The 23,315-nt window shown below is 42.4% G+C and overlaps 1 protein-coding gene and 1 non-coding gene across 2 annotated transcripts; both read right to left on the reverse strand.

The window, feature by feature from the left end:
- Window positions 1–336: 336 nt before the first annotated feature.
- On the reverse strand, window positions 337–17,085 carry LOC139909301 (anoctamin-8). Its single transcript, XM_071896329.2, has 18 exons — window positions 17,013–17,085; window positions 12,328–12,438; window positions 11,033–11,165; window positions 10,226–10,364; window positions 9,896–9,992; window positions 9,000–9,116; window positions 8,778–8,905; window positions 7,882–8,043; window positions 6,505–6,657; window positions 6,025–6,151; window positions 5,605–5,660; window positions 5,431–5,505; window positions 4,648–5,139; window positions 4,029–4,205; window positions 3,668–3,859; window positions 2,900–3,031; window positions 2,385–2,495; window positions 337–1,724 (listed from the first exon to the last, which is right to left on the reverse strand). Exons 1-18 carry the CDS (start codon window positions 17,083–17,085, stop codon window positions 1,038–1,040), a joined length of 3,162 nt encoding a protein of 1,053 aa, XP_071752430.1. The 3' UTR covers window positions 337–1,037.
- trnak-cuu (transfer RNA lysine (anticodon CUU)) lies at window positions 7,216–7,288 on the reverse strand. The gene has a single exon. It is a non-coding gene; the product is annotated as a tRNA-Lys (tRNA).
- Window positions 17,086–23,315: the final 6,230 nt, after the last annotated feature.

The following is a 23,315-nucleotide window of genomic DNA, read 5'->3' on the forward strand; positions in this document are numbered from 1 at the left end:
ATGTTAGGTTTCCACATAGGTGCTCACCCAAAATAGCACCGTGGAATAGTTACATAAGATCCTGTGTATTGGGACATTGACTGAAACTGAATGGGAACTATCTTTTTGCGAGGATATTCATCAAAGAAGTGTCTTTATGCTCCCTTGCATTCTAATACCTTGGATCTTTATTCTGAATAAAGTAATCTGAATTTTAGTGTCATAATTTGCCTTGTAAATTGAATTCACCTCCATTTCTCACATTTCCAAAGTGGGGTCCAGCAGCAGAAAATGATCATCCAATAATATTGATTTACCATTAAGAAAATCAACCAATATTTACATTGTCTCATGATGGATGTTTATTCAAGTGAGATTTATTTGCATCGTAGAGGTACATTCACTAATTTATGTAATAAAATAATTCATAGAAAATCAAAGTTAAGAAAAATAGAATATAATTTTTCACGGTCACAGTGAATATAATCTGAGCTATTGCGGAAGAATACAATGGCTTTGAAAGTGCTTGACAACTGAAAGGACATGGACAGGTAATGCATGCAGATGGCTCGACATGCATTCAACACATCAAAATGCATCAGAATGAGAAACGAACCTGGAATGGGTAAACTGCTATTCAGATCCTTTGATAGAATGGCTCTTTGCTGATCAGAGCCTGGTTTCACAAGAACGCCCTTCACATTGAGATCATCTTTTTTTGATGCCAAGATGCTATTGAAAACCAGGCGCAGAGCCACAAGTCATGCAGTATTTCAACCTTAATTAAAGGTTACTCAAGCCTCATTCAAGGAGTTACACTTACTGTACATTTTTTACATGGAAGCTATATATAATCAAGTGATAATAGATACAGTATAATGCTTTGTGCGAAGTAGTTTGCATCAAGAGTGAAAGTCTACCACTCGCTGACCGTACATCTGGTCCTTGCGACTAACGGTTTCTCCTACAGTACAGGTGCATCATTGTCTCAGAATGTTGCCTGAGCATTTGTACATTGCACTCCACCGTAATATTACATTGGTATGCTTGATGATTTATTAACTCTTGGAGCCAGAGTTATCTAAATCAGTCGATTGTCTTGTCTCTCCCTTATCTGACTCATTGGAGGGCAACTCCTCGGCGGTCGTGTTGAGCTCCGCTCTGTTGGGCTGAGCGTTAGCAGCCTGGGAGGAGGCATCGCTCTGTCTGGATGGCTGTGTCCCATTGGCACACACCACCGTCCCCTCTGACTTGCTGAAACTGAACAGCTTCCCGGGACTGAATGTCCTGTTGGGGGACTGTGACCTCTCCTGGCCACCGGGGGCAGCGGAGGAGCTCACCGTCGACCCTGGAGTCGCTCCCACCGCCACCGCCGGCTCTTTTTTCACCTCAGGCGACTTCAGGAACTTAAAATTCAGAAATCCAGGGAGTTTCGCCTCGCCTCCCGTCGGGGACTGGGCGGGGGAGCGCGACGTGCCCGAGGAGAACTTCCCCTGGAGAGGGATGATCTGCTTCAGCTTCATCACGTTGTTGTTGCCCAGCAGAGAGCTGGGTCTCTTGGGCTTGTCCCCTGGCTTGCCCCCCGGCGCTTTGTCATGGTGGTGCTGGTGCTGGGCGTCCGCCTTGTGGTACTCGCTCTCCTGCCGGGCCTCGGCCTGCAGCTCGGCCTGACGCTGATGCTCCTCCTCTTCGCGGCGGCGCCTCAGCTGCTGCTGGAAGTGCTGCTGGGCCTGCCGCTCGTGCTTCTAACCAGTGAGAAGACAAGGCGTGTTAAGAAGAGGAGAGAGAGAAAAACAGAAAGAGAGAAAGATAGTAAGAGAGAGAAAGAGAGACAGTGAGTGAAATAGAGAAATGTGTGTGCAAGAGAGTCAAAAGAGAAACACAGAGAAGCTGGTGCTGGAGTGCTAGTGATTTAAACATTAAGCTTCAAGCTCTTCAATTCAGAGTGTTTACAGAAAACAGCTGACCCCTGTGTGCCCTCCCTCCCATTACATCTTCACTGTTGAACATGTCATCCTTTTTAGCAGTTAGTTCACACAAACAAGCTGTTGGGGCCTGTTTACATGGAAAGATACAGGCCACATGCTGACTTTTGCTGCCATGACCATCATAGTTGTGCTTTTGTATCATGACAGAACTATCTAAGTCAGCATTAAGGGAAAATGCAAGTGATGTGATACGACAATATACAGACAAACATAATTGGACACACACAGTGATCTCCTGATGGGCCAAATCACACTGTGCACAGTCAAAATAAGGCTGCACTGGCCTTACTTATACAAGTAGTTTTTTTTCCACATTGCATACAGACTTGTGATAGAAAATGCACAAAGTAGCAGCCAGTAGCAAGCCTTCAAGTATGCTGTTGGCCGAAGGTCTTTCAAGCTATGATACAACTATACCTTGAAAGCTTCCCTTCGTCGGTACTCTAGCTTGGCCATCTCCTCTGCTACCCAGCCAGGGATATCAGGGATGGCAACATGGATGACGTACTTTAGGAGGATTGCAAAGTGCTGTAAACCACCGAGACCACAAAGGGACAGGCTCAGACAGATACATCAAGGCACAAACAGTCACATTCTGTTGCCTATTCTGTGTTTTTTTTTTTCATATGGCAAAATAGTGCATCTCAAACACATACCAAAAACTCTTCTGAGGTTTTGCGTTCATTAATGAACCTAGTACACATCAACCTTGATCAAATAAGAAAGCCACACAACAGATAACAGCAGGCCATGCACATATGTAGTACTTCATTTGTAATTCAACAAAAGTGAATGCCCTGTACATAAGAGTGTTTCTTTCAAGGAAAAGGCAAATACGGGAGTAAAACTGTATCCCTGACAAAAAAATACTAACACACTCTTCATCAACAAGGCCTTACATTTACTCTTCATACCTGTGTGGCAGTTCATACCTCCAGCAAGACGATGGAGATGATTGTCATCTCAGGACTCAACCAGGGGAACAGACGCTGCAGCTGACCACACTGACCAATCAGGTAACAGTTCACTATGATGGCTATCAGGCCCATGGCCTCCATCGCAGTCTGTTGTTGAGAGAGAGAGAGAGAGAGAAAGAGAGAGAGAGAGAGAGAGAGAGAGAGAGAGATGTATGAGATCTCTGATGCATGGCCAAATAAATAAGAATAAAATTGGTCATTAAATTTAATAAACTTTATACCTACCCCAACATGAACAATACACTGCAAAAAATGACAAGCTGTCCAGTGATTTTAACTTGTTTCCAGACCTACCACGCTTATTTCATGACATTTTTAGTCAAATTATCGCATTGCACTGGCAGATAATCTTGCTGGTTTCAATAAATTTCACTTGATACGTGCCAAAATTACTAATTTTGGCACGTATCACTCAGAAATCATCATGAAACAATGAAGAAAATCTTGAAACGTGAAAATGTCTCCAAGACAATTTCACTTTTACCAAGTAAATGTCCTGAAACAAGTGACATTATCCTGAAAAAAAGTAAAAAATTGTTGAAAACGTTAAATTTATTTGCCAGTGCAGTGAGATGATTTCACATAAAAAAATCCTAAAATAAGCTTGATAAGTCTGGATACAAGATAAAATAAGTTGGTCAGTTTTTGCAGTGTATAGCTTGCACTAGGCCTTTGTAAAGTACTGACCATTAACCTTGGAGTGAAAAACAAAAACACGCTGACCTGCCACTGTCCGATGCTCTCCACCCGCTGTCCGAAAGGCCTCTGCAGGCCGGTGCAGAGCTTCAGGGCGTCACTGCGGATCTCGATGATGTTGTTGATGAGCGCGCACATGGCAGCCAGAGGAAACGCAGAGGAGAACAGCACCACATAGCCAAACTGGATGAACATTTCCTGGTAGTCCTGAAGCGTGTCCTGCCAGGGTCAAAAGTTACGCAACAAAATCTCTGTTTTCATGCATTTGTGGGGAAATTGGATATACTGGAGTTTTTGTAAGAAAAGCAACCTGGCTTATGCTTTGTGCACTTTAATAAATGTTCGTAAAAAGTAATTTGCAAGACAAGAGAAAAGACAGGAGCCACACCTCATATGTCTGCATGCAGCTCTCAATCTCAGCCTGGGTCAGAGTGACGGTCTTGGGTTCTTCTGGCGGATCAATCCATGACTTCTTCTCCTCTTTCCCCTCACCTGCACTCTTCCTTCTCTGACACAGAGAGTCATATTCATTCGGAGGGGACACAGTGGTATTCTCCTTGGCCTCCTGCTAAAATTAGCATTAGGTTTAGGATCATTTCTTTAGCGCTTAAAGGCGATGCTTATTCACACCGCAAAATTAGTCCATCTTAACTCAGGAAGGCATTTAGTCTTGTATTAAGTCTTATTTTTGAAGTTTTTAATGCAGTTTCACCTGAATTTTTTTGGAGCAAGTAACAATATCTTGAAATAAGGCAAATCACTTTACTCGCATCAAGATGTCACTTGATTCACGAAACTGTGGAATTATCTCACCGCGTTGGCAGATTCTTTACTTGTTTTAAGAAAATGAAGATTGTAAGACTCAATTCTAGACTAAATCACTTGTTGAGAGGGATATTGCTGCAGCGCACAAAATACCACTGGTCAGGTCAAGAACACAGGACCACAAAGGTACAACGTAGACCGACAAATCATAATCAACAGGCAGGCGGACCACATACTTGAGCCAGCGTCTCACAATCGCTGTCATCGTCGCAGCTGTCAAAAATACTGGATGGGTCCATGCCTTCCTCCACCAGCGTGGGACTGTCCTCCAGGAAGCTGTCATCCACCGCCTGCGTCTCCGTGGTGACGTCCTGGTAGTCCACCTTCTCAGTGAAGCTGACTTTGCGTTGCCGCAGCGTACTGTCACTCATGTCCCACTCTTCCTCCGTCAGCCTGAATCCGGCCTTCAGATCCCCTCTCCTCCTTGGCTCTGGGTTTCCGTTAGCAGGGTGAGCGCCAGGGAGACCTTTGGTCCCCAGGAGGGAATAGGCCGTCATCGAGGCCTGAGCCTTTCCCAGAGCCAGGCGGCCGTATTTGAGCACGATGGCTTGGAGCAGCTCCCACAGCACCTTGGGGGTGAAGACACCCAGCTTGTTTTGCTCGTACAGGTAAGGCTGGAGGACCTCTTTGATGTTCTGTAGGAACTGGCGGAAGATCAGTAGAGTGGCAAGCATCTGTGAGGAGAGAGCGCCTCTGTTACTGTGAGAAGAAGAAGCTCAAAAGACAAAACACATGCACATTCCAACATTTTTCAGCAAGCGCAATTGTAAATACTAATTCAAACTAAATACACAAGTACAAGTACACTAAGTACAAACGCAGTTCACTGCTTGTCATGGTCCCACGTCATTTACAGTGTTTCACAAAGTTTGAAACACAAGAGTTGCTTAAGACCGAACAACAGAACTGGGCCTTTCCATGAGTCATTTTCTCTCATTTTGTTTGTGATATTTTTGACTTGTTACCTCCTTCAGTCGCTCCATGTCCTTGAGGTAGAATCCAATGTAGAAAAGGCTAAGGTAAGAATTGATGAATTCAAACTGTAAAACAAAGAGGAAACCTTACAAGAAGTCAAACACTCATTGATCAAGATGAATCGTCTCTATTCAATGCCAAACAGAGGAGAAAGCCTGACTTACAAAAACCATCTTGATGATGAGATTATTCTCATAGGCACTCTGAAGTCTGTAGTTCTCTAGAAGGAGAAACAAGTATTACAGGAGCGTTACTCAGTTGAATGATGATCGTCAAAAGAAGGCTACTTTTTTCTCTGCTTTGCAACTTCTCCCTTTCCTCCCTTCCCTCCCTGCTAGAGAATGCAAGCAAAAGTTACAAGGAAAGGAACTTCATAGCTAAAAGCTTTCTTCACCAATACTCCTGTAGCAAGACATCATACTCTATAATAATAATTATAATACCAAGAAGTCACCTTGCCTAAAGGGAACCACGTTAAATTCAAATTAAATTTCGAATATAGTAATTCCTGCATCGCTTATCAGAGAGATAGTCATTCATGAACTACTTTACTGTAACCAGTGAGTTCATTTTGCGACTCTTACCCATGTCATTGAGCCAATATGCAATCTTCTTGTACACTTCATCACATACGGTCACAGTAATGGCCAGAACTATCTTAGGAATGAACCTTGTAATACCAGGTAGCTCCTGAATCTCCATCACCACTTCCTGCAAGGTGAATCAGAAGCATGAGGCATATTAACAAACTCAGTTTATTTAAATATGCTCTCTGGTATTCCATAGTCAGCTATCTCTAAAAGCCCACTGCACTCATCTGAAATGATGATAGTGGTTGGCTGGCATATCATTTACTGAGATGCTGCTTACTGCTGCCAGTGAGATATTAATTCAAACTGTTTTGTTGTGAACTTTTCCAGTAACATTTATATGTAATAAGGGGGTTGGTTTAATAATACATGTTCACAAGAGAGATGTCATCCCCATTTATCTCCACTCAAATCACCCCCTGAATACAACTTCTGCATTTCTTCAAACTGCATGCTGTATTATGTGGTTCAAACCTGCAGTTCCAGACAGAGGAGCATAGCCAGGAAGACAAAACAGAGACAGAGGAGGCAGATGGGCAGGCTGACCAGCCATCTGAACATAGCCCTCTTCCAGGGGGGGTAGTAGAACTCCTCACAGCCCGTTATGGGACTGCACCGCTTCACTCCCTGCAGCCGCAGAGGGAGAGGAAAGAGGCAGGGTACAGTGAGAGAGAGAATAACAGAGACTCTTTTATTTCCTGCTTTTACCCTTCCTGCTTTTACCTTAACTGTAACTGTTGTGGACTGCAAACATTTGTGCAGAATGTGCTTCAAGTGAACAATACTTGATTGCAACACACACAAATAGACACTCCTATATTTTTGGTATTGTGTGCCAGGTTATTGTTGGGAACAGGAAACATTACCAGTGAAGTAGAGCAATTTAATACAGAGAAAACACATACACATCCATATTTTAAGGTAAGATTTCTAACTATATCAAAACTTTCTATATGAACTTTCACAAATTCAGATTATATGTACAAACAATATCATGTTTGTACACATAATCAAACATTAAATAAAAAATACATAAAAAATAGCAATCTACAAATTGTAAAACTGTGGACTAATTCCAGATAATGTACTTTGTGAGTGGAGTTTGCCACATAAACTCTCTTCTTTCACATGGTCATATTACTCTCTTTAACTGTACAGCTCATATCAGAACTTCCAAAACACTTGCGCCCAACGTGGGGCTCGAACCCACGACCCTGAGATTAAGAGTCTCATGCTCTACCGACTGAGCTAGCCGGGCTTGCTGCAACAGCTCATAACTCTCCCTTTCAAAACAACTGGCACAGCCGCCGCCCTCCCACACTTCCTCTATTCACTCCAAACCACAGGGGGCGGGAACTGGCTCCCTGCCCCCCCTCCACTTCTCAGAGAGCACATGGGGCATGAAGAAAACTTCCAGCCTCCTCTTGGAATCCATCCAATGGCCTCTCCAACACTAGTGATCACATTACTCACTGTAAACGTGCCAATCCAGTCTCTACCGGAGTTATGTAAGTGTCACTGATGGTAACTGTACTCTGGACAAGATCCCCAGCACAGATAGCTACACTGACAAAGCAACTTCATCTGCAGAGTAGTGGAAATGGAATACTCTTGTTCAAGAGGAGTGCAGAAGAAGAAACCAAAGAATATATGTGGCTGCTGAGTCATAAAACCTTCTAGAGAAGAGAGGCAGCCAGAAGTGAGAAACAATGTTGCGAGTAGTGAATAAAAAACAAACTTCAGAGTTCAGATGCAACATCTTAAGCAACAACATACATATGCAACATAATTACAATACTGATAATTGTGTTACTTGTTCCCACATGCCCATACTTTGGCAACATTACCCACCCTGAACTGTGGCCGGGGCTCCTCCAGGGACTCGGCGGGGGTGTCCAAGGTGCCCCACTTGTAGGCCAGCTCCGCCTCTCGCCTCTTCCAGCGCTCCAGAAACAGCGTCGCCCACACAACGTTGAAGAGGGCGAACACCACACAGCAGATATCCTGACTGGTCTGTGTGGGAGAGTAGGACAATCAGATATAGTGACGCAACATACTTGAAATAATCATTATGCCATCCACAGTTTCAAGTGTTTTATAATTCATTAATGGTTTTATTATGGTTATTTATGTATTTATTTATGGTTATATTCAGATGATTATGAGCAATGGCATTTACTACAAAAAAAAAAATCCAAAAATATCACAATAAAAAACTGACATTATTGATGCTATTACCAAATGGCACATTCTAGCTGCATCTAAAAAGGGGTCAGAGCACCGTTTTAGTAGAAAGGGGTTTAGTGTCTTTAACAACTTTAACATGGATCATCATGGATGCACACAATTTGTGTTGCACACGATTGTTGTGGAAATCAATCCTGTAATGTACTCTAATTCAACTTTAACATAAGCCTTTATTCTTGTCTTTTTTATGATTAGCATTTATTTCGAAATGTATAGGGGGAACAAGAGGTATGATAGCACAAGAGAAGGAAATGATACCAAATGTGCCAGGACAGACAACAAAAAAGACAAAAATCTCAGCGAGATTCTGACATACCTGACATAAAAAAAAAAAAGAAAAAATATGTACAGATGAAAGGGGAAGACAAGATTACAAAGCAGCATCAGAACACCCATATTGTGACAAGGTAACGAAGCTTTCCAGTAAGATTACAAAGGCTTTGGAGGAGAAAACCTTCTTATTACCGTCTTATTATAAGCTTATTATAGGTTTCAGGTACCTGGTCAGCCTCTGCCAGTATCCAAAGCAGAAAGCCGATGACAGCGGGGTAAAGCATGGAGTTGGTGTAGAAACCCAGCCAGGCAAAATACATGCCGATCTTCACTCCGAAGTAGTCACAGATATCATCTGAAACACAGATGACACAGTTGATATTGCAGGCCTATTACATAAAGGATTTGGTCATATTATTTTAAAGTTTCAGTTAATGTGCCCCGCTTACCCAGCGGCTGCCGCTCACACACAGCCTGGACCCAAGACGTCATCAGCTGGCTGAGGATCCTCTGCTCATGGAGGGGAAACATCTGATGGATCACTCCTCTGGCCTCCAGCTCTGGAACTACCAACGACACGTAACTAGAGTCAAACGTGATATTTCAGGTGACATCTCACACACCACTGGTCTGATTTGGGCAAAACCTGGAGGGATGATGCATCTTCTCACTGGGTTCCAGCATTTGAAATATACACTGATCGGCCTAATGGGCATGCTATAATTAAAGGTCAAAATTTTAAACTCAAATGTGATATCTCACTTGTACGATTTTGACAAAACTTACACATCTTGGCGCTGTGTTCTGACGTTTAAAATCATTACACTGATTGGCCTGATGAAGGCACTATAATCAAAGGTCAAAAATTCAAACTTTGACAGGCCATAACTGCTACATCATCTGCCCAATTTTGATGAAACTTGGAGGGCTGATGCATCTTGCTACTGACTGGCCCAAGGAGTGCCTGCATCATTTATGAGGGAAGACAGCTTTACTTGTTTAGTATGTATAGTGCAGGTGTATCACTGATGCACTATATTTGGACACAATCTTTCTTTATCCTGAACACTTGAAAATGGATGATATGCACACTTCAGAGGGTGTGTGAAGCACAGCGGAGTGGGGAAGTGCTACATCCAGAGCATATACGTATATATAGAGCATCCTGAGTCGTTTTGGAAAAGAACATCAGCTGAATGCCCGAAATGTAATGATTTCAAACATCGTGTTCAAGACAATGTAACACTGCATACAGAATCATTTAAGCATTTAAGAAGATACATTTTACACAAAATCAGATATGGAACAGCGAGGAAAAGTTCAAGCTTCCTAAATAACAGCATACTGATTGGCTGTCCCTCCAGGAAGTGAATGTTGTGAAGCACCTCCCCCTGCTTGGCTCGCAGGTTGTCCAGCCAGTACTTAATGATGCTCTGACGCTCCTGAACACAATTAGAGGTGGAGAAAAAGAGAAAAGGAGAAATAATATAGAGACTTTCATTTTCTGGACTATAACTGGTATAAAAATGTACTGTAGGAATCTCCAACAAGTATCACAACTTCTCAAACCTTCCCAAAATAATAACAATGGGCGTAGCAGTCCCAAAATATTCACAGTGACACTGCTTGTTTTCTCACTGTTGTCTCTACAGCACCTACAGCCGCAGCCTCTAACCTGTGAGGTGAAAAAGCAGAGCTCGCTCTCTATGTTGTCATAGATGTTGTCCTCCTCACAGGAAAAGCGACGCGTCCCACCGCCAAACTGTGGTTTGACGGCTTTGTGCATGCCCATCTGTTCTGCTCCCCGCAGTAAGCTGAGGTTGAGGAGAGAGGGGGGAAATGAGCAGCATGATTAAAATGTAGGTCTGCTGTGCAACTAACACTGTGTGGAGGTTAGAGTGCAAATGGTTTTATGGGCTAAGTGCGTGCTTCTAATGATTACACACACACTTTTTGTCTCTGCAACACACAATCCTAACTCTTGTTGTCTCTTTCTGGCATAAAAGGCTGCAGAGCTGCTTTTGTAAAGCACATAAAGCAAGAATTTTGTTGTTGGAGGATTTGCTATAGTGAATTATAAAATAATCTCACTCTCTTTGATGCTGACTATGAAACAGAGTCAATCTCACAGCTGCAATAAATAATCAAGAATGTTAAAAACAAGATTCTCCCTTCGTTTGCTCTCACTCTCTCTCTCTCCATCTCTCTCTCACACACACACACACACACACACAAACACAAACACCAGACCTGCGAAATATATCTTAATATGGTTTCTAAACTCAGAATTTGCTGAGGTGCGCTTATCTTGCCAGGCTCTTCAATAGGCTCAAAATTTGACAAAGATAAAAGCAAATCAAATATACTCAGTTACTGTCTTGCTCATGTCTGCAGAGGTGCACACAAACACACAAACGCACGCACACACATATACAGACACACAAACACACTGGTTCACACGCACACACACTCAGAGTCTTACTTCTCAAAAGTCGTCGTGATGAAGAAGGCGTGTCCCTGGGTGTGTTTATGCTGTCGAACCTGAATGCTGACTTGTGGGATTCCAACACGGATCTGATTCAGGAGCCACAGCAACGTGTGATCGTCTATCGTATCTAGAGTGAGAGAGACACTTTCATCACGCATTCATTTTCACTTTAACCTATCGAAGCATACTATTCAGAGTCAATGTTTATAATAAAGTTAAAGTTAGTTAGTGAATATAAACAACAAAATATGTATTTGCATTTGTTAACATGAAACATAATGCGCCACATCAGACATAAAGCCCTCTGTCTACATTCACTTTACTCCCTAGACCTTTAGCAGGCATGTGTACTAAGGGTAGGAAATGATCAATGCTGAACCAAGCCCATCCTTCAAAGCCTGACAGAAAGCCCAACAAGCAGTGGGGGGTTGGTGACAGAAAAAGGTCACTCCAATTAAATCTCTGTGTGCATATGTTGCAAAAACATTTCTTCCATAGTTTGAAATGATGGATTATAACCCCGACTGGCTCCGTTCTGATTCAAGCTGTGAAGGAAACTAAAGGACCCATTTTGACTCAATTTAGCCATAATGGATCCCATTTCGTCAACACTACACTAATACATTTGAGAACATCTAAATAGCGTTAGCATCAATACACAGGATATGATGTTACTGTCGCTTGTGCCATAATCCAAGGTGAGCATTCATATAGAGGCCCAATTCAGAGTTTAACAGAATGATATACCACCATATAAAGGAGTACCATATAAATACATAAAGCTTAAAACATTTAACATCAAAATAGAAAATAATAAGTCTTTGGAGACATTCAGCATGCACATTCCATTCATTAAATAAGTCTTGGCTCATTATTTCAGTATTTTTCAGTGTTTTACCCATAGAGAAACATAGATGGTGCCCATTAAAATTTAGTGGTTTGTGTCAATACAATATACAATATGTGTTATGTATACTGTATGTGTAGAGAAAGGTTATCTCTCTGGGCATCTCTGACTCTCACTGTCAACTTAGTTTGATGATCCATCTGTATTTCTGCCCACACCTGCATCACTCTTAAGGGATACAACAGTAAGTTCCGGTCTGTAAGTACACAGGTACTGTAAATGGATGAGATCTAATTGTCTCCAGAGACGATTTTTAAGTCCCGGCCATGTGTCTGAGTGGTTGGCTGACCGCCAAAGGCATCTAATGAGGCTGCTCTGTTCTCTCTACAGTGATGGATTGGCCAGAGGACGACCAGGGAGGAAGGGATGGACCTCACCGTACCTGGAAATGTCATCAGGATATCACAGTTGTCGGTGGGCACCATCTTCAGCCAGGACTTACGAGACATAATGTAGTGTCTGGCCTGCAGAAAGCGTTTCCCAAACAATTTATCTAAAGGGAAGGATTAGACAAGGGGCAACAGGGGGAGAGAGGGGAGATGAGATCAAATTGGGGTTAATAAAGTTTAAATTGATTACAGAGAATGAGTGAGAGCGAGAGCTACAGAGAGAGAGAGAGAGAGAGAAGTAGTGTGTGAGAGAGAGGGATAGACAGATGGTGATATTTTCTCACCAGGGTGATCAAGGACACAGATGACGGCTTAGTGTGGTAGAACTCTGTCAAACCGCTATGAGTGTCACTCTATCACTCATCACACTATTTGGCTCCAAACCGATGCATTTCTCCATCGTGGTTTTTCTTTCATGCTATTTGCTCCTCTCACACACTTGCGCAGAGGAAAACGAAAGGGACACACTGTAGATCAGACCAATGTCCAAAGTAATTGTTCAACCGCCGTGAAGGTTGACTGTGCCGCATTGCTCATATGACTTTGTCTTGCATAGTACAGAGCAAACGCTGGCCCACTTCAAAACATTTTAGTAGATGATCTGTAAACAAGAGGTTGAGCTTCATAAACAGACACAGCCACTGACACATTGTGGTTGAGTTTATTCTGCTTTAGCCTTTTAAGTAGGCCTCTTTAAAACCACTAAATGTAGACAAAGCGAGAGGCTGTGGTTTTTACAGCAGTGGTATCCCACTTGTACACTACTATCACGATTCAATTACAGTCTGAAGTCACTGTTTCTGCTGCTTCCTCCTCTCCTTTCACACACTGCTTCTCACTCTCAAGTCACACTCTCTCTGTCTCACACAAGCACAATAGCCACAGTGAGTGACCGATCTCTACATTGTGCAGTGGATCGTACTGTGTCACCGTCTCAATCCCCCTGCGATGGGGATTTCATTCCGCAGCATAACTGCGCTATCCCATCGCCTAATTCCTGCACAAAGCCAAATCCCTCCCATTCAAAGCCATCACCGCTGTCATCTCTCTATTATTCTCTTACAGCATTATATATTATAGACCTGCATGCTTGTGCAGTGACTGAAAGAACACTTCATGTAATCTATAATGTACTAGCAGCATGTCAGAAGAAATTAGCCAGGGACTGTGGCAAACAGGGTCATGTTCAATTCAATTCAATTCAATTCAATTCAATTCAATGTGCTTTATTGGCATGACAGTTTAAAAACAAACACTATTGCCAAAGCATGTATAGTAGAGGAGCACTGCTGAGAGGGAGGTGTTTGTTTAGCTGGGGAAGGTTTTAAAAGTATTATGGGCGGCATAAATCTCTGGGCAATTTTGTTAATTGAACAGTGTGTGCCTGTGTGTGTGTGTGTGTGTGTGTGTGTGTGTGTGTGTGTGTGTGTGTGTGTGTGTGATTGCTTGCTGGCATACTGGTGTCACTATATATTGTATGTGTTAGTACATATAGTTATTGACATGATGATATAATCCAAGCCAAATCATTGACTGCTTTACTCTTTGTCCTGCCTTCACTGTAAGCTTTGGAGCATTAAAGCTCATCTGAGCGACCGGCCCTCTCTGCACTAATTCATTTCACTGACATCACTGCTTATATATGCAGGGCCTTCTCCAAGACACTCCTAGAACATTTAGATATCTCTGACAGGCAAATGGCCGGGCCTGGCAACAGCGATTCAGCCATTCAGAGCAATTCAAGAATATTATCATCCCTTATGTCCAACTGCAGTAGAGCAACTGCAGAACCGTGCTCTTAAAATAAGCAGCACTGCCCAAGTTAAAGCCCATACTATATATCCCCCTTATCCTTCCTTTAGTATTTGTTCATTTATGTTCACAACGAAAGCCAGTCCCAGTGTGTGTCATCTGCATCATCCCATCACAAAGATGAGTTCTATAGGACTTCTATGGGCAGCCATCTTTGAAACGTCCTGAAGAAGGTTTTTCTTTACATAGTGTAGTCCAAAGTTGAGCACTTAAGCCCGCTTCACTTCTCAAGCTTGGCAGAAGCACACTGGGTTCGTCACACTACATCCTACAGGCCAACCAGTATTAGAGGACGTTACCAGGACTCTGCGTAGACCTTCATTAACAATTCAAATATTCATTTTTAGAACATTCCTTCATTTTCTCTACCTGTTTAACACTATTCAGAGTTATGGGGGGCTGGAGCCTATCCCAGCATACACTGGGCCAAAAGCAGCCAGACACCCTGGACAGGTTGCATGTCTTTGGAATGGGGGGAGGGACTGGAGCACAACGCAGACACCCAGGCGAACAGTGGGAGAGCATGCAAACTCCAAGTGAACATCTTGCTGTAGGCGACAGTGTTAACCACTGCACCACCCCCTATGAAAAGACTCACCATAAATTGTCAGTTTTTGAACAACTGTAGAAGACTGCCTCCACAGTGTGTTCTTTAACCGCTGCTGAAAACACTTGTCAGCTCTTATATCTGTCTGCTTGTTACAGAATTTGCAAAAGCAGAAGAAAAGTGTGGTAAAATGATCTGTGGCAGCCAGATAACTGATGGTGGCCATCTGCAAAATCATAAAATCAGCAATTCATATATTCATAGAGCAGCTAAATATAAAATATAAAATATGGCCTGATATTGTTAAAGGGGTGACAGAGAGCCTGGAACTCTTATAATTTCAAATTACCTGAGGGTGCCAACTTGCCAACATCCCTTTGACGATGTGCCTGAAGATGGTGAAATGGTTGGCACTGCCTACTGCCTCAGGATGTTGCTGCAATTCATTTGCATTTATTTAAATTTCAAAATAAAAGTTAAAGAGTAACTTAAAGGATAAGGCCGGTGTTTTTTAATGCATTGCTTACCGTCAACAAATCCTATGAAAATAACAAAATCAACAATGCGTTTGCTCTACTCCCGTTACTTTCTGACTTCCCACGTACCGTTTTTAGCCGTCAACCCGGAAGTAATTGGCTCCAATTGTAAGATAAAAACCTTGAAATACAGCTCACAAAGGCATAGTTTAAATTTTAAAAATCGCTAACTGTTACCACGAAAAGTCAGGCTGTTGTAGTTATTACCAAATCAAATTCAAATGGGAACAAATTCTTCATTACGCCGGGGACTATTTTCGGTGCTACAGAACTACTTTCCTGAGATCGCAAATGATTTTACAGCCGGCTTATTAAGTTGTTCGAGGAAAAAGTCGGCTGGCCCGGTGCATCGTGATGATGAAATATGTTGCCCAGAGCAACGGCATGGCTCTTTGACGTGTTTTTAATCGTTTTTTTAATACAATGGAGTTCTATGGCTGCTGGGACATGGCTGCATTGGGCACCGGCTACATGGACGAGACTTGCTGGCAAAACAAAATCATTGCTGATTTTGTTATTTTCATAGGATTTGTTGACAGTAAGCAATGCATTAAAAAACACCAGCCTTATCCTTTAATGCCAAACCCGAATCTATGTAAAGCCCGACATCTAATGGTAAAAAGCATGCTACTGAAACTGTCATCTGCTATTGGCTGATCTTTGGTGTCAGGTGATTGTACTCTATAGAAGGTGACATCACCTGGCACCAAAGATCAGCTAATAGCAGATGGCAATTTCAGTAGCATGCTTTTTACTATTACATGTCAGGCTTTACACTTCGGTTTGTTGTTTAGTAACTCTTTAAACGCGGACCAAACACACAAATTCTACACAATTGTACAAGTCCACAATGCTGTATCATACAAGCTTAATTAATCGTTTTGTTGGCTTTGTTTGATCCATGTATCATTCCTATTTTGAAATTTGATCAGAGTATTCTCGAGGCAACACATGGAGAATAACGGCACTTGGGTAAATGGTAGATGATGTGGAGAGGTCCATTTTGGAGATGATCTGAGTTGATTTTAACAGCAAAATCAAACTTAATTCTTTACCTATATCGCTTATGTATTTATGTACGTATTTCCTCGGGTTGATCGCAGAAAAAAGAAAAAGCTTAGATTAGTTGCATAAATTGCAGTGACATCTTTTGGCCGTTCGGGGTTATGGTCAGATCTAACTGGCCAGGACTTTCTCCTGACTCTCCTCTTAAGCTCTGACCCTTCATGGATCCCTTCATGGACCCTTCATGAATTCTATCACTGGCAATTATACAGCAATGACCATGACAAAAATTCTGTGGTCATCATTTGCTCACTCACCACTAAAATATGTTCTCACCAAATTCTCAGATCTTCAACATCTGAGACAAAACGGGTCAAACTTATCGGACAACCTGCAACAGCAATGTGCAGTTTACAGTGAGAGAAGGACATGCACCCCGACTACTGCATCTGACTGCTCCATCACCTGTGGACCACAAAGCCTTGGCACTTCCCGGGCCTCTCTGAATCGGAATGCGCACTATGCAGCGGGAAAAGAAAAAACACAAACCTTAGAGTCAAAAGCCAATGTTAAGAATGACAGCCGACTGACCTCTCTGTCTTCATGGGTCATTGGGTTTGCGCGAGTTAGGTACAAAGCATCGGTGACTGCACCATAGCACATGCACATCAATCTCCTCTATCCCCATCATGCTTTGCAGATGAACAGACATCTAGCGTCTTCTTCTGACCGATCATCTATGCGAGATATGTTGCCGTGTATTCTCCGTGACACTCACCGAGTACACCGGACGCTGCAGACGTTTGCTGCTGGTTGGTCCTGTCCTCCTCGGTTGGCACCGTCCTCTCCATCCTCTCCCCTGCCCCGTCGCCGCTGTCGTCGACGTCGGCGGTGCTGCTACTGTTTACAGTAGCGTCGGTATCAGCTGCTCCGGTACCCGCCGCCTGCATGGTGCTGCAGAAATAGGCTGCTACCAGAGCAGAGCTGCTGGTGTTGGGACTGGAAGACCGCACTGCGAGGAGGGATTTATTTTATTGCATGGCATGTAGAGGCGCGGGGGGAAAACCCTTGTGTACCAGGTAGAGGAGGAGGAGGAGGAGGAGGAGGGGGAGGAACATGATCATGGCATCTACACGTTACGCGCGCCAGTCGTGACTGGGGAGTGACGACAGAGTTTAGGGGGAACACCGCGCAGGCTACAGGTCTACAGCTAAACAACGGCATCTGTCCTGTCTGTATTTATGTGGACACAGATCTGCTGGTGGATCAATCACTCACGCGCTCGATGTATTGATCAGGATAAGTGGGCTATAGCCTGCTGTCAGCGTTCCATAGGTTACTGCAACATTTCACGGCATGTTCTCTTTAGAGATGTGTTTCAAATGGGCCTACACAAATTGCTCAAAATTTGTACATGTAAATTACACTGATTCGAAATAGATTTTGGACACTGGAAATACATTTTCTTCCCCTACAGCTATATCTGCAAGTAGGCTAAATCCAAAATAGATTTTGGCCACTCAAAATAGCTTATGAAGTCACACAAAATATATTTCTAGTGGATGTCAAATAAATATATATATTTTTTTTTACCCTTTTGCATGTTCTGAAACATATCTAAACATATTCTGATGTGTGTAGAAATCTATTTTTTCATATGAGGTCACTGACAGGCTTTCAGATTGTTGGCTGATGCATGATGTAACTCCCACAGACTCAACAAAATGCTTTAGATTAGATTTAGTACATTTGCATTGGCCAATTTGCCTGTCAGCCATAAAAGATAAAGTGCTTCCTTTGTCTTTATGGCATTGTGTTTGAATTAGAGGGCTGTCCATATAGTCTATAGGGCCAAAATGAATGTGGTTTGTTTAGATTCCGTTTTACTCGGAATCAGACTCAAGCCAAAGTTTGGATTTATGTAGATGTATATCAGTCATATTTGTTGGAAAACGTCTACTGAAATAATTCTGTTGGCAAGCCCTAGATTAAGTAATTTAACGTGGATTGCCTACTCCATGAGTGCATCCTAAAATCACTTTAAAAGGTAAAAAGCTTGTAAGGACCAATTTATAACACCCATATGACATACAAATGTGCCTAACCCTAACCCTCTGATTTTCCACCAACCATCCTCTTCAAACAAACCAACAACCACCCAGTTATGTGTGGAAGCTAATATGATTAGGATTGAGCCAGGGCTACATTGGGCCCTAACAGTTTTAGGGAGTCAGTAATTTGATTTCTTGGTATCAATTATTCATTCACACCAGTGATTCTGTTGGGGCCATGACCCAAAGGCATGTCTGTCTGACTGTCACAGGTTCTCACTGTCACCAACATGCAATCATGTCATCACATGGACACACCCAGTCCACCTCCCCTGAAACCCAGCTCTATCTGTTTGAATGGAGTGTCCTCCGTCTGCATTTCATTGCTTTAAGCATAATGAGCAGTGAAGATGGACAGGGGGAGAGATCAGTGTGACAGACTTGGATTCAAACCCATATATAGGCTGAGGTTTGAGGGGGAGACGAAGGGACAGGTCCTTCAAAATAATGAGTGTTGATTAATTTTCTTCCCCTGGCTTCTGTCAAATTCTAATTCAAGTGAACGAATATGCTGATTGGTTAGAAAAGGAAACACAAAACATCATTTCAAAAGATTCCACTTTAGAGATGAAAGAATTCTATTTATTAAAATTTATTGTACTAACAATAGGTCATATTGTTATCCAATGAATTTACTTTCTCTGTCCAAAGTAACGGCTGTTAGATGTTCATAACTCCACCATGTAGAAATTACAGTAGCCTGCAGGCCCTTGAAATCAACTAGAGGGAGCCTTCATTACAAACTGTCTCTAGGACAATTTCATGACATAATACTTTGCCTCCTGTTCCAGTATGGCAACACTCTGCTGTGGACACTAGATGGCGGCAGTGCACAGCAAACTGTTATGACCCAGCCAGGGGAGGCACAGGATGCTGCTGCAGCTGTGGGGAAAGTGAGGCCCAAGGGCAAGTCTGAACCTTAAATAACTTTATTCTAGGCCTCAAATTGAAATCATTGCTCTATTATAGGTCCTTCTCTTTGTGCCACTGCATCGGCTTTCCACAGCCACATGTTGTTAAAAAGTTTGCTAACCGCTGCCCAAGATGTTGGCTTGAGGTCACTTTTCTAGTTTCCACATAAACGGTTGAGGTTGGCTGCTGAGCCCTTGGCTGTAGTTAGGGGACACCTCAGGGAGCACCCACTTCAATCCAAACACTGTGCACAAATAGACTTTTTAATACTGTAGACCAGGGCCAAGGGACAAAATGTCATTTGGTAGAGGGGCGCAAACAAAATAAATAAATAAATAAATAAATGCTATTTAAAGATTATTTAGAAATGTAACGACAGGTATTTTATTTATTTACTTATTTATTTAACCTTTATTTAACCAGGTCATCACATTGAGATTAAGAATCTCTTTTTCAATGGAGGCCAGGCCATGAAAGCAGCATCAAGACAAACATAAAAGTATAATATATAATATAATATGAAGCAAAATAAAATTCATGTCACATAAAAAGACCTTCTGCAGGGTGTGTGAAGGCAATTCTGCCTAATTCACTTCTGGTGTTAGGGACAGATAACAGAAACAAATCCTGTGAACATAAAAATAATAATTTAATAATTTCCACCAGCTTTTTCAGAGAAATAAGATCACAGCCAATCAGGAAACAGCCAAAATGGCCATAAAGATAAGCTCGTGCCAATGAATAAGTTCATGAGTGGACAGGGCAGGATACTCAACCTGAGTATTAAAGGTACAATGACAAATCAAAGCCTCCATATTGCATTGTAATGAGCAAGATTTGTCAAAATAGCACCTCAAATATAATGAAATAAAAATAGAGTCAAGAAAAGATCTGATCACTCTCTGGACCTCTTTGAAAGGCCAAAAAGAATTCTGACGGGACTTTGGGCAGCCCTGCTTTTTATGGTTTAGGTCTAATTTAGCTGGAATCAGATGAAAACCATCTATTCTAAAAATGTTAGAAAGAGAAAGTCTTATATCCAAACTGACACCCATGAATTTTTGAAACTAGAGTAATGAAACCCGCTGCTAAACCCATGAAGGACCAAATCAACCCTCAGTTAAATAAAAACATGAAAACTCCTCAGACTGGAGCTATTCCATAGTGCTCACTTCTTTGTCTTTTCGGTTTCTTTTTTATTTAGTTCCCAAGAAACCGAAAAAGAAAAAGATAACCTTAAGGCCATTTGTTATCTACTAGGAAACAGAATAACTTTTGGTGTCATGCTGTATTTATTGAATTTGTTTTTTATTACCGACTATGACACAGGGGTGGACGCCCTGCTGCGGAGTCAGCCTAACTGCTGGAGCCGCTGTCAACATTTTGTTTAGCATTGTGCGTGCACTGCCTGAAACGACTGACATCTCTCAGCGGGTCTGAGGGAACAACACTAAATCACTAGTTTCATTTCACTGCCTTAGCAGACTAGATGATCACTAATCTTCTCTATATCCCTGCCTCTGGTATAGCACCAGCAAAGCTCTTAGTATGTGATGGATAATCAATGGCATAGATAAATAGGGCACTGTTACAGCTGGTCTAGGCCTGCAGCAGCTGAGCTGGTGACATCCACATTGTTTACAATAGATGACACTAAAGGAAAAAGTCACTTGATCCTCAGAAAAGCCACTTGTTCCCAGGTTTGTATAGTTTCAGGGATATTAATTGAACTTCAAGTGGATGATTTTTCCCCAAATGTGGATATATAGCATTTTGAAGTAGAATGTTATAATTAACAGCATATCATTCAAGTTTAAGCTCTGTTATAAAGGTTTGAACAAGTATTTCCTCTAAGTTCATTATATATTGTCAATGTGCAACAGAAACCTTGTTCTCCAAAAAGTAAGGTTTTCAGGAATCAAGAAATCTGCTTGTTTTTCCAATGTAACGTATTGTTTTATATTTTACCATTTATTTTAATGGTTTGGTTTAGTTCAAACCATTCTACACAAGAGAGACAATGCTAGCCATCAGCATCATCTACAGTGGCAGAGTATAAAAAAATTAAAATGGCAAAATTAGAGGTGCAAAGTCCAGCAGGACACCTTGGATATGTGGGTGAATGCCAAGTTCTTTGTGGTGCTATAGAAGAAACCTAAGGAACTTATAAGTTGTAGCTGTAGTATTTAGTTATTTTGACCTCAGATGTATATACTTTTAGGACTGTTGGATTGTCCATGAAACTGAGGCTACATGAAGTCATGCTGCCCAAACACAGGCTGCTCTCTAAGGCGAATCCAATCCCCTTCAAGCAATTAACCTTACCCATCTTTTCCCTCCCATAACTCTTCTGCTGAAAAGGGGCCAAGGTGAAAGCCAGGGTTGTGCTGAAGGGCTTCAGCGCAGAAGGACGCCCATTGTTGGGGGACATTTTTTCCTCCCAGCTGCTTCCATGCTTACCTCAGCTCCCCCACCCCCCCGGTGTAGTATCACCACAAGAGAAAGGGCTTTGCCCCCTGATGTTTTTACCAGCCTGGGCGGCCATGGGACAGACGGGGACCAGGCAAATAGGAAACGCAATTAGCGGTCACAGTCATAAGGGAGCATTAGCAGCTGGAGACAAAAGAGGTCAGAGTTCTGCAACCCCAGGCGAGGAAGGAGGTCGTAATCATAAGCACCCGTTCCCTTTCCTGCGTCAGGGAGGGGGGAGAGGTGTGACGAGAGAGAGGCAGACGTAGCGGCCCCTGCTTTTCCTCTGTGGGACTCGGTGCTGTTCACAGCGCTGACGTTCAACATCCCCTAAGTAACGCCAGCAAGGCTAACAATGCATGGAAGCCATTTTGCCTCAAAAGTGACCATGTATTGGATGCTCTTGACCCCACTGGCGCATGTGGTCTAGATAATGACCCACTTGAAAAACCAGGACATGAGAGATGAAGTATGGGGGGACTAACATATGGTTGTTCAAACCTCTTTTAAAAGCCCAGCAGACACATATCCATTCTTGGTCGTATCAATTTTCTGAATGTGTAGATTGGGTAAAGGTAACATAACAGAATTTGAAATCAAGACTGACAAGTGGTGTTTAACTACAACCAATTTTTTTGGCAATTGCATTACAGCGCCGTCAGTTTTGTTACCAAATTATTGTCAATGACAGTACTAATCAATTTTGTCAAAAATGTTACAAGACTGTAATAAGTGTATTACTTGTGTCTGTCGCAGGAAAACTGTCCAGAAAGAGAACAATGTGTACTGACAAGAAATAAAAGGGTCGACAGTAGCCTAGAGGGTAGAGAAGAAAGGAAGGTCACCGGTCACAAGTCCTCTTCTCAGAATAGGGCACTTGTGACTGGAAGGTCTCAGGCTGGCTGGGAAAATGTGGGTTGGGAACAACTACTGTTGAGGTGCCCTTGAGCTCCAGTAGAGCCGCTTGGAGGCCCAAAGTAGAAGACTGCACTGGGCAGCTCAGGTGTGGATGAAGCAGGGTGTTGCTGGAAAGGAGCAAACATGCTCAGTCGACTTTCCCTAGATAAATAAAGGTTACAAAAAAGAACAATTCAAATTGTTGTTCATCCGTATTTTCACATAATGACCTGTATATTTTCAGTATGTGTGCAGACATGTAACATATTTGTTTATTGTATAAGATCAAGAAATTCTGTGTAATTGCAAATTAATTTGTGATTTTTCAACCATCCATGCCAGTTATACTACCAATCCCAAATGATTGTCTATTGTATCAAAGGTGTGTGTGTACTGGCAGCAAAGAAATGACGTGAAATGAGAGGAAATAAAGTTCAGATGACAGGAAGTTCAGCTCAGATGTTTGCACAGACCAACTGATTTTCCACTATAAAGTCAGAGAAGTTGGATCTGACTGTCCTGTGTCTCAGTCCGTGTGCTTTAGTGGGCGCGCAGATCCAACCATCCAGTGACCTTCACTATCCCCACGGCTGCTCTTGCAGTGAGTTGCACATCCCAAATGTGGAAAAACACTTGATGTTAAACAAAGGATATCCTTTAGACGGGGAAGAGGTCTCCCTTTGCTGAAGACT

Source organism: Centroberyx gerrardi, chromosome 13 (assembly GCF_048128805.1).
Source record: "Centroberyx gerrardi isolate f3 chromosome 13, fCenGer3.hap1.cur.20231027, whole genome shotgun sequence".
Lineage (NCBI taxonomy): Eukaryota > Metazoa > Chordata > Actinopteri > Beryciformes > Berycidae > Centroberyx > Centroberyx gerrardi.

Bases quoted from the DNA above. Each gene is read 5' to 3' on its own strand.
- LOC139909301 (XM_071896329.2), bottom strand. From the start codon at position 17,085: ATGGAGAGGACGGTGCCAACCGAGGAGGACAGGACCAACCAGCAGCAA. The intron at 9,993-10,225 runs GTTAGAGGCTGC...AATTGTGTTCAG, and splicing joins TCTGCTTTTTCACCTCACAG to GAGCGTCAGAGCATCATTAA. The intron at 1,725-2,384 runs GTATAGTTGTAT...CTCACTGGTTAG, and splicing joins GACGAAGGGAAGCTTTCAAG to AAGCACGAGCGGCAGGCCCA.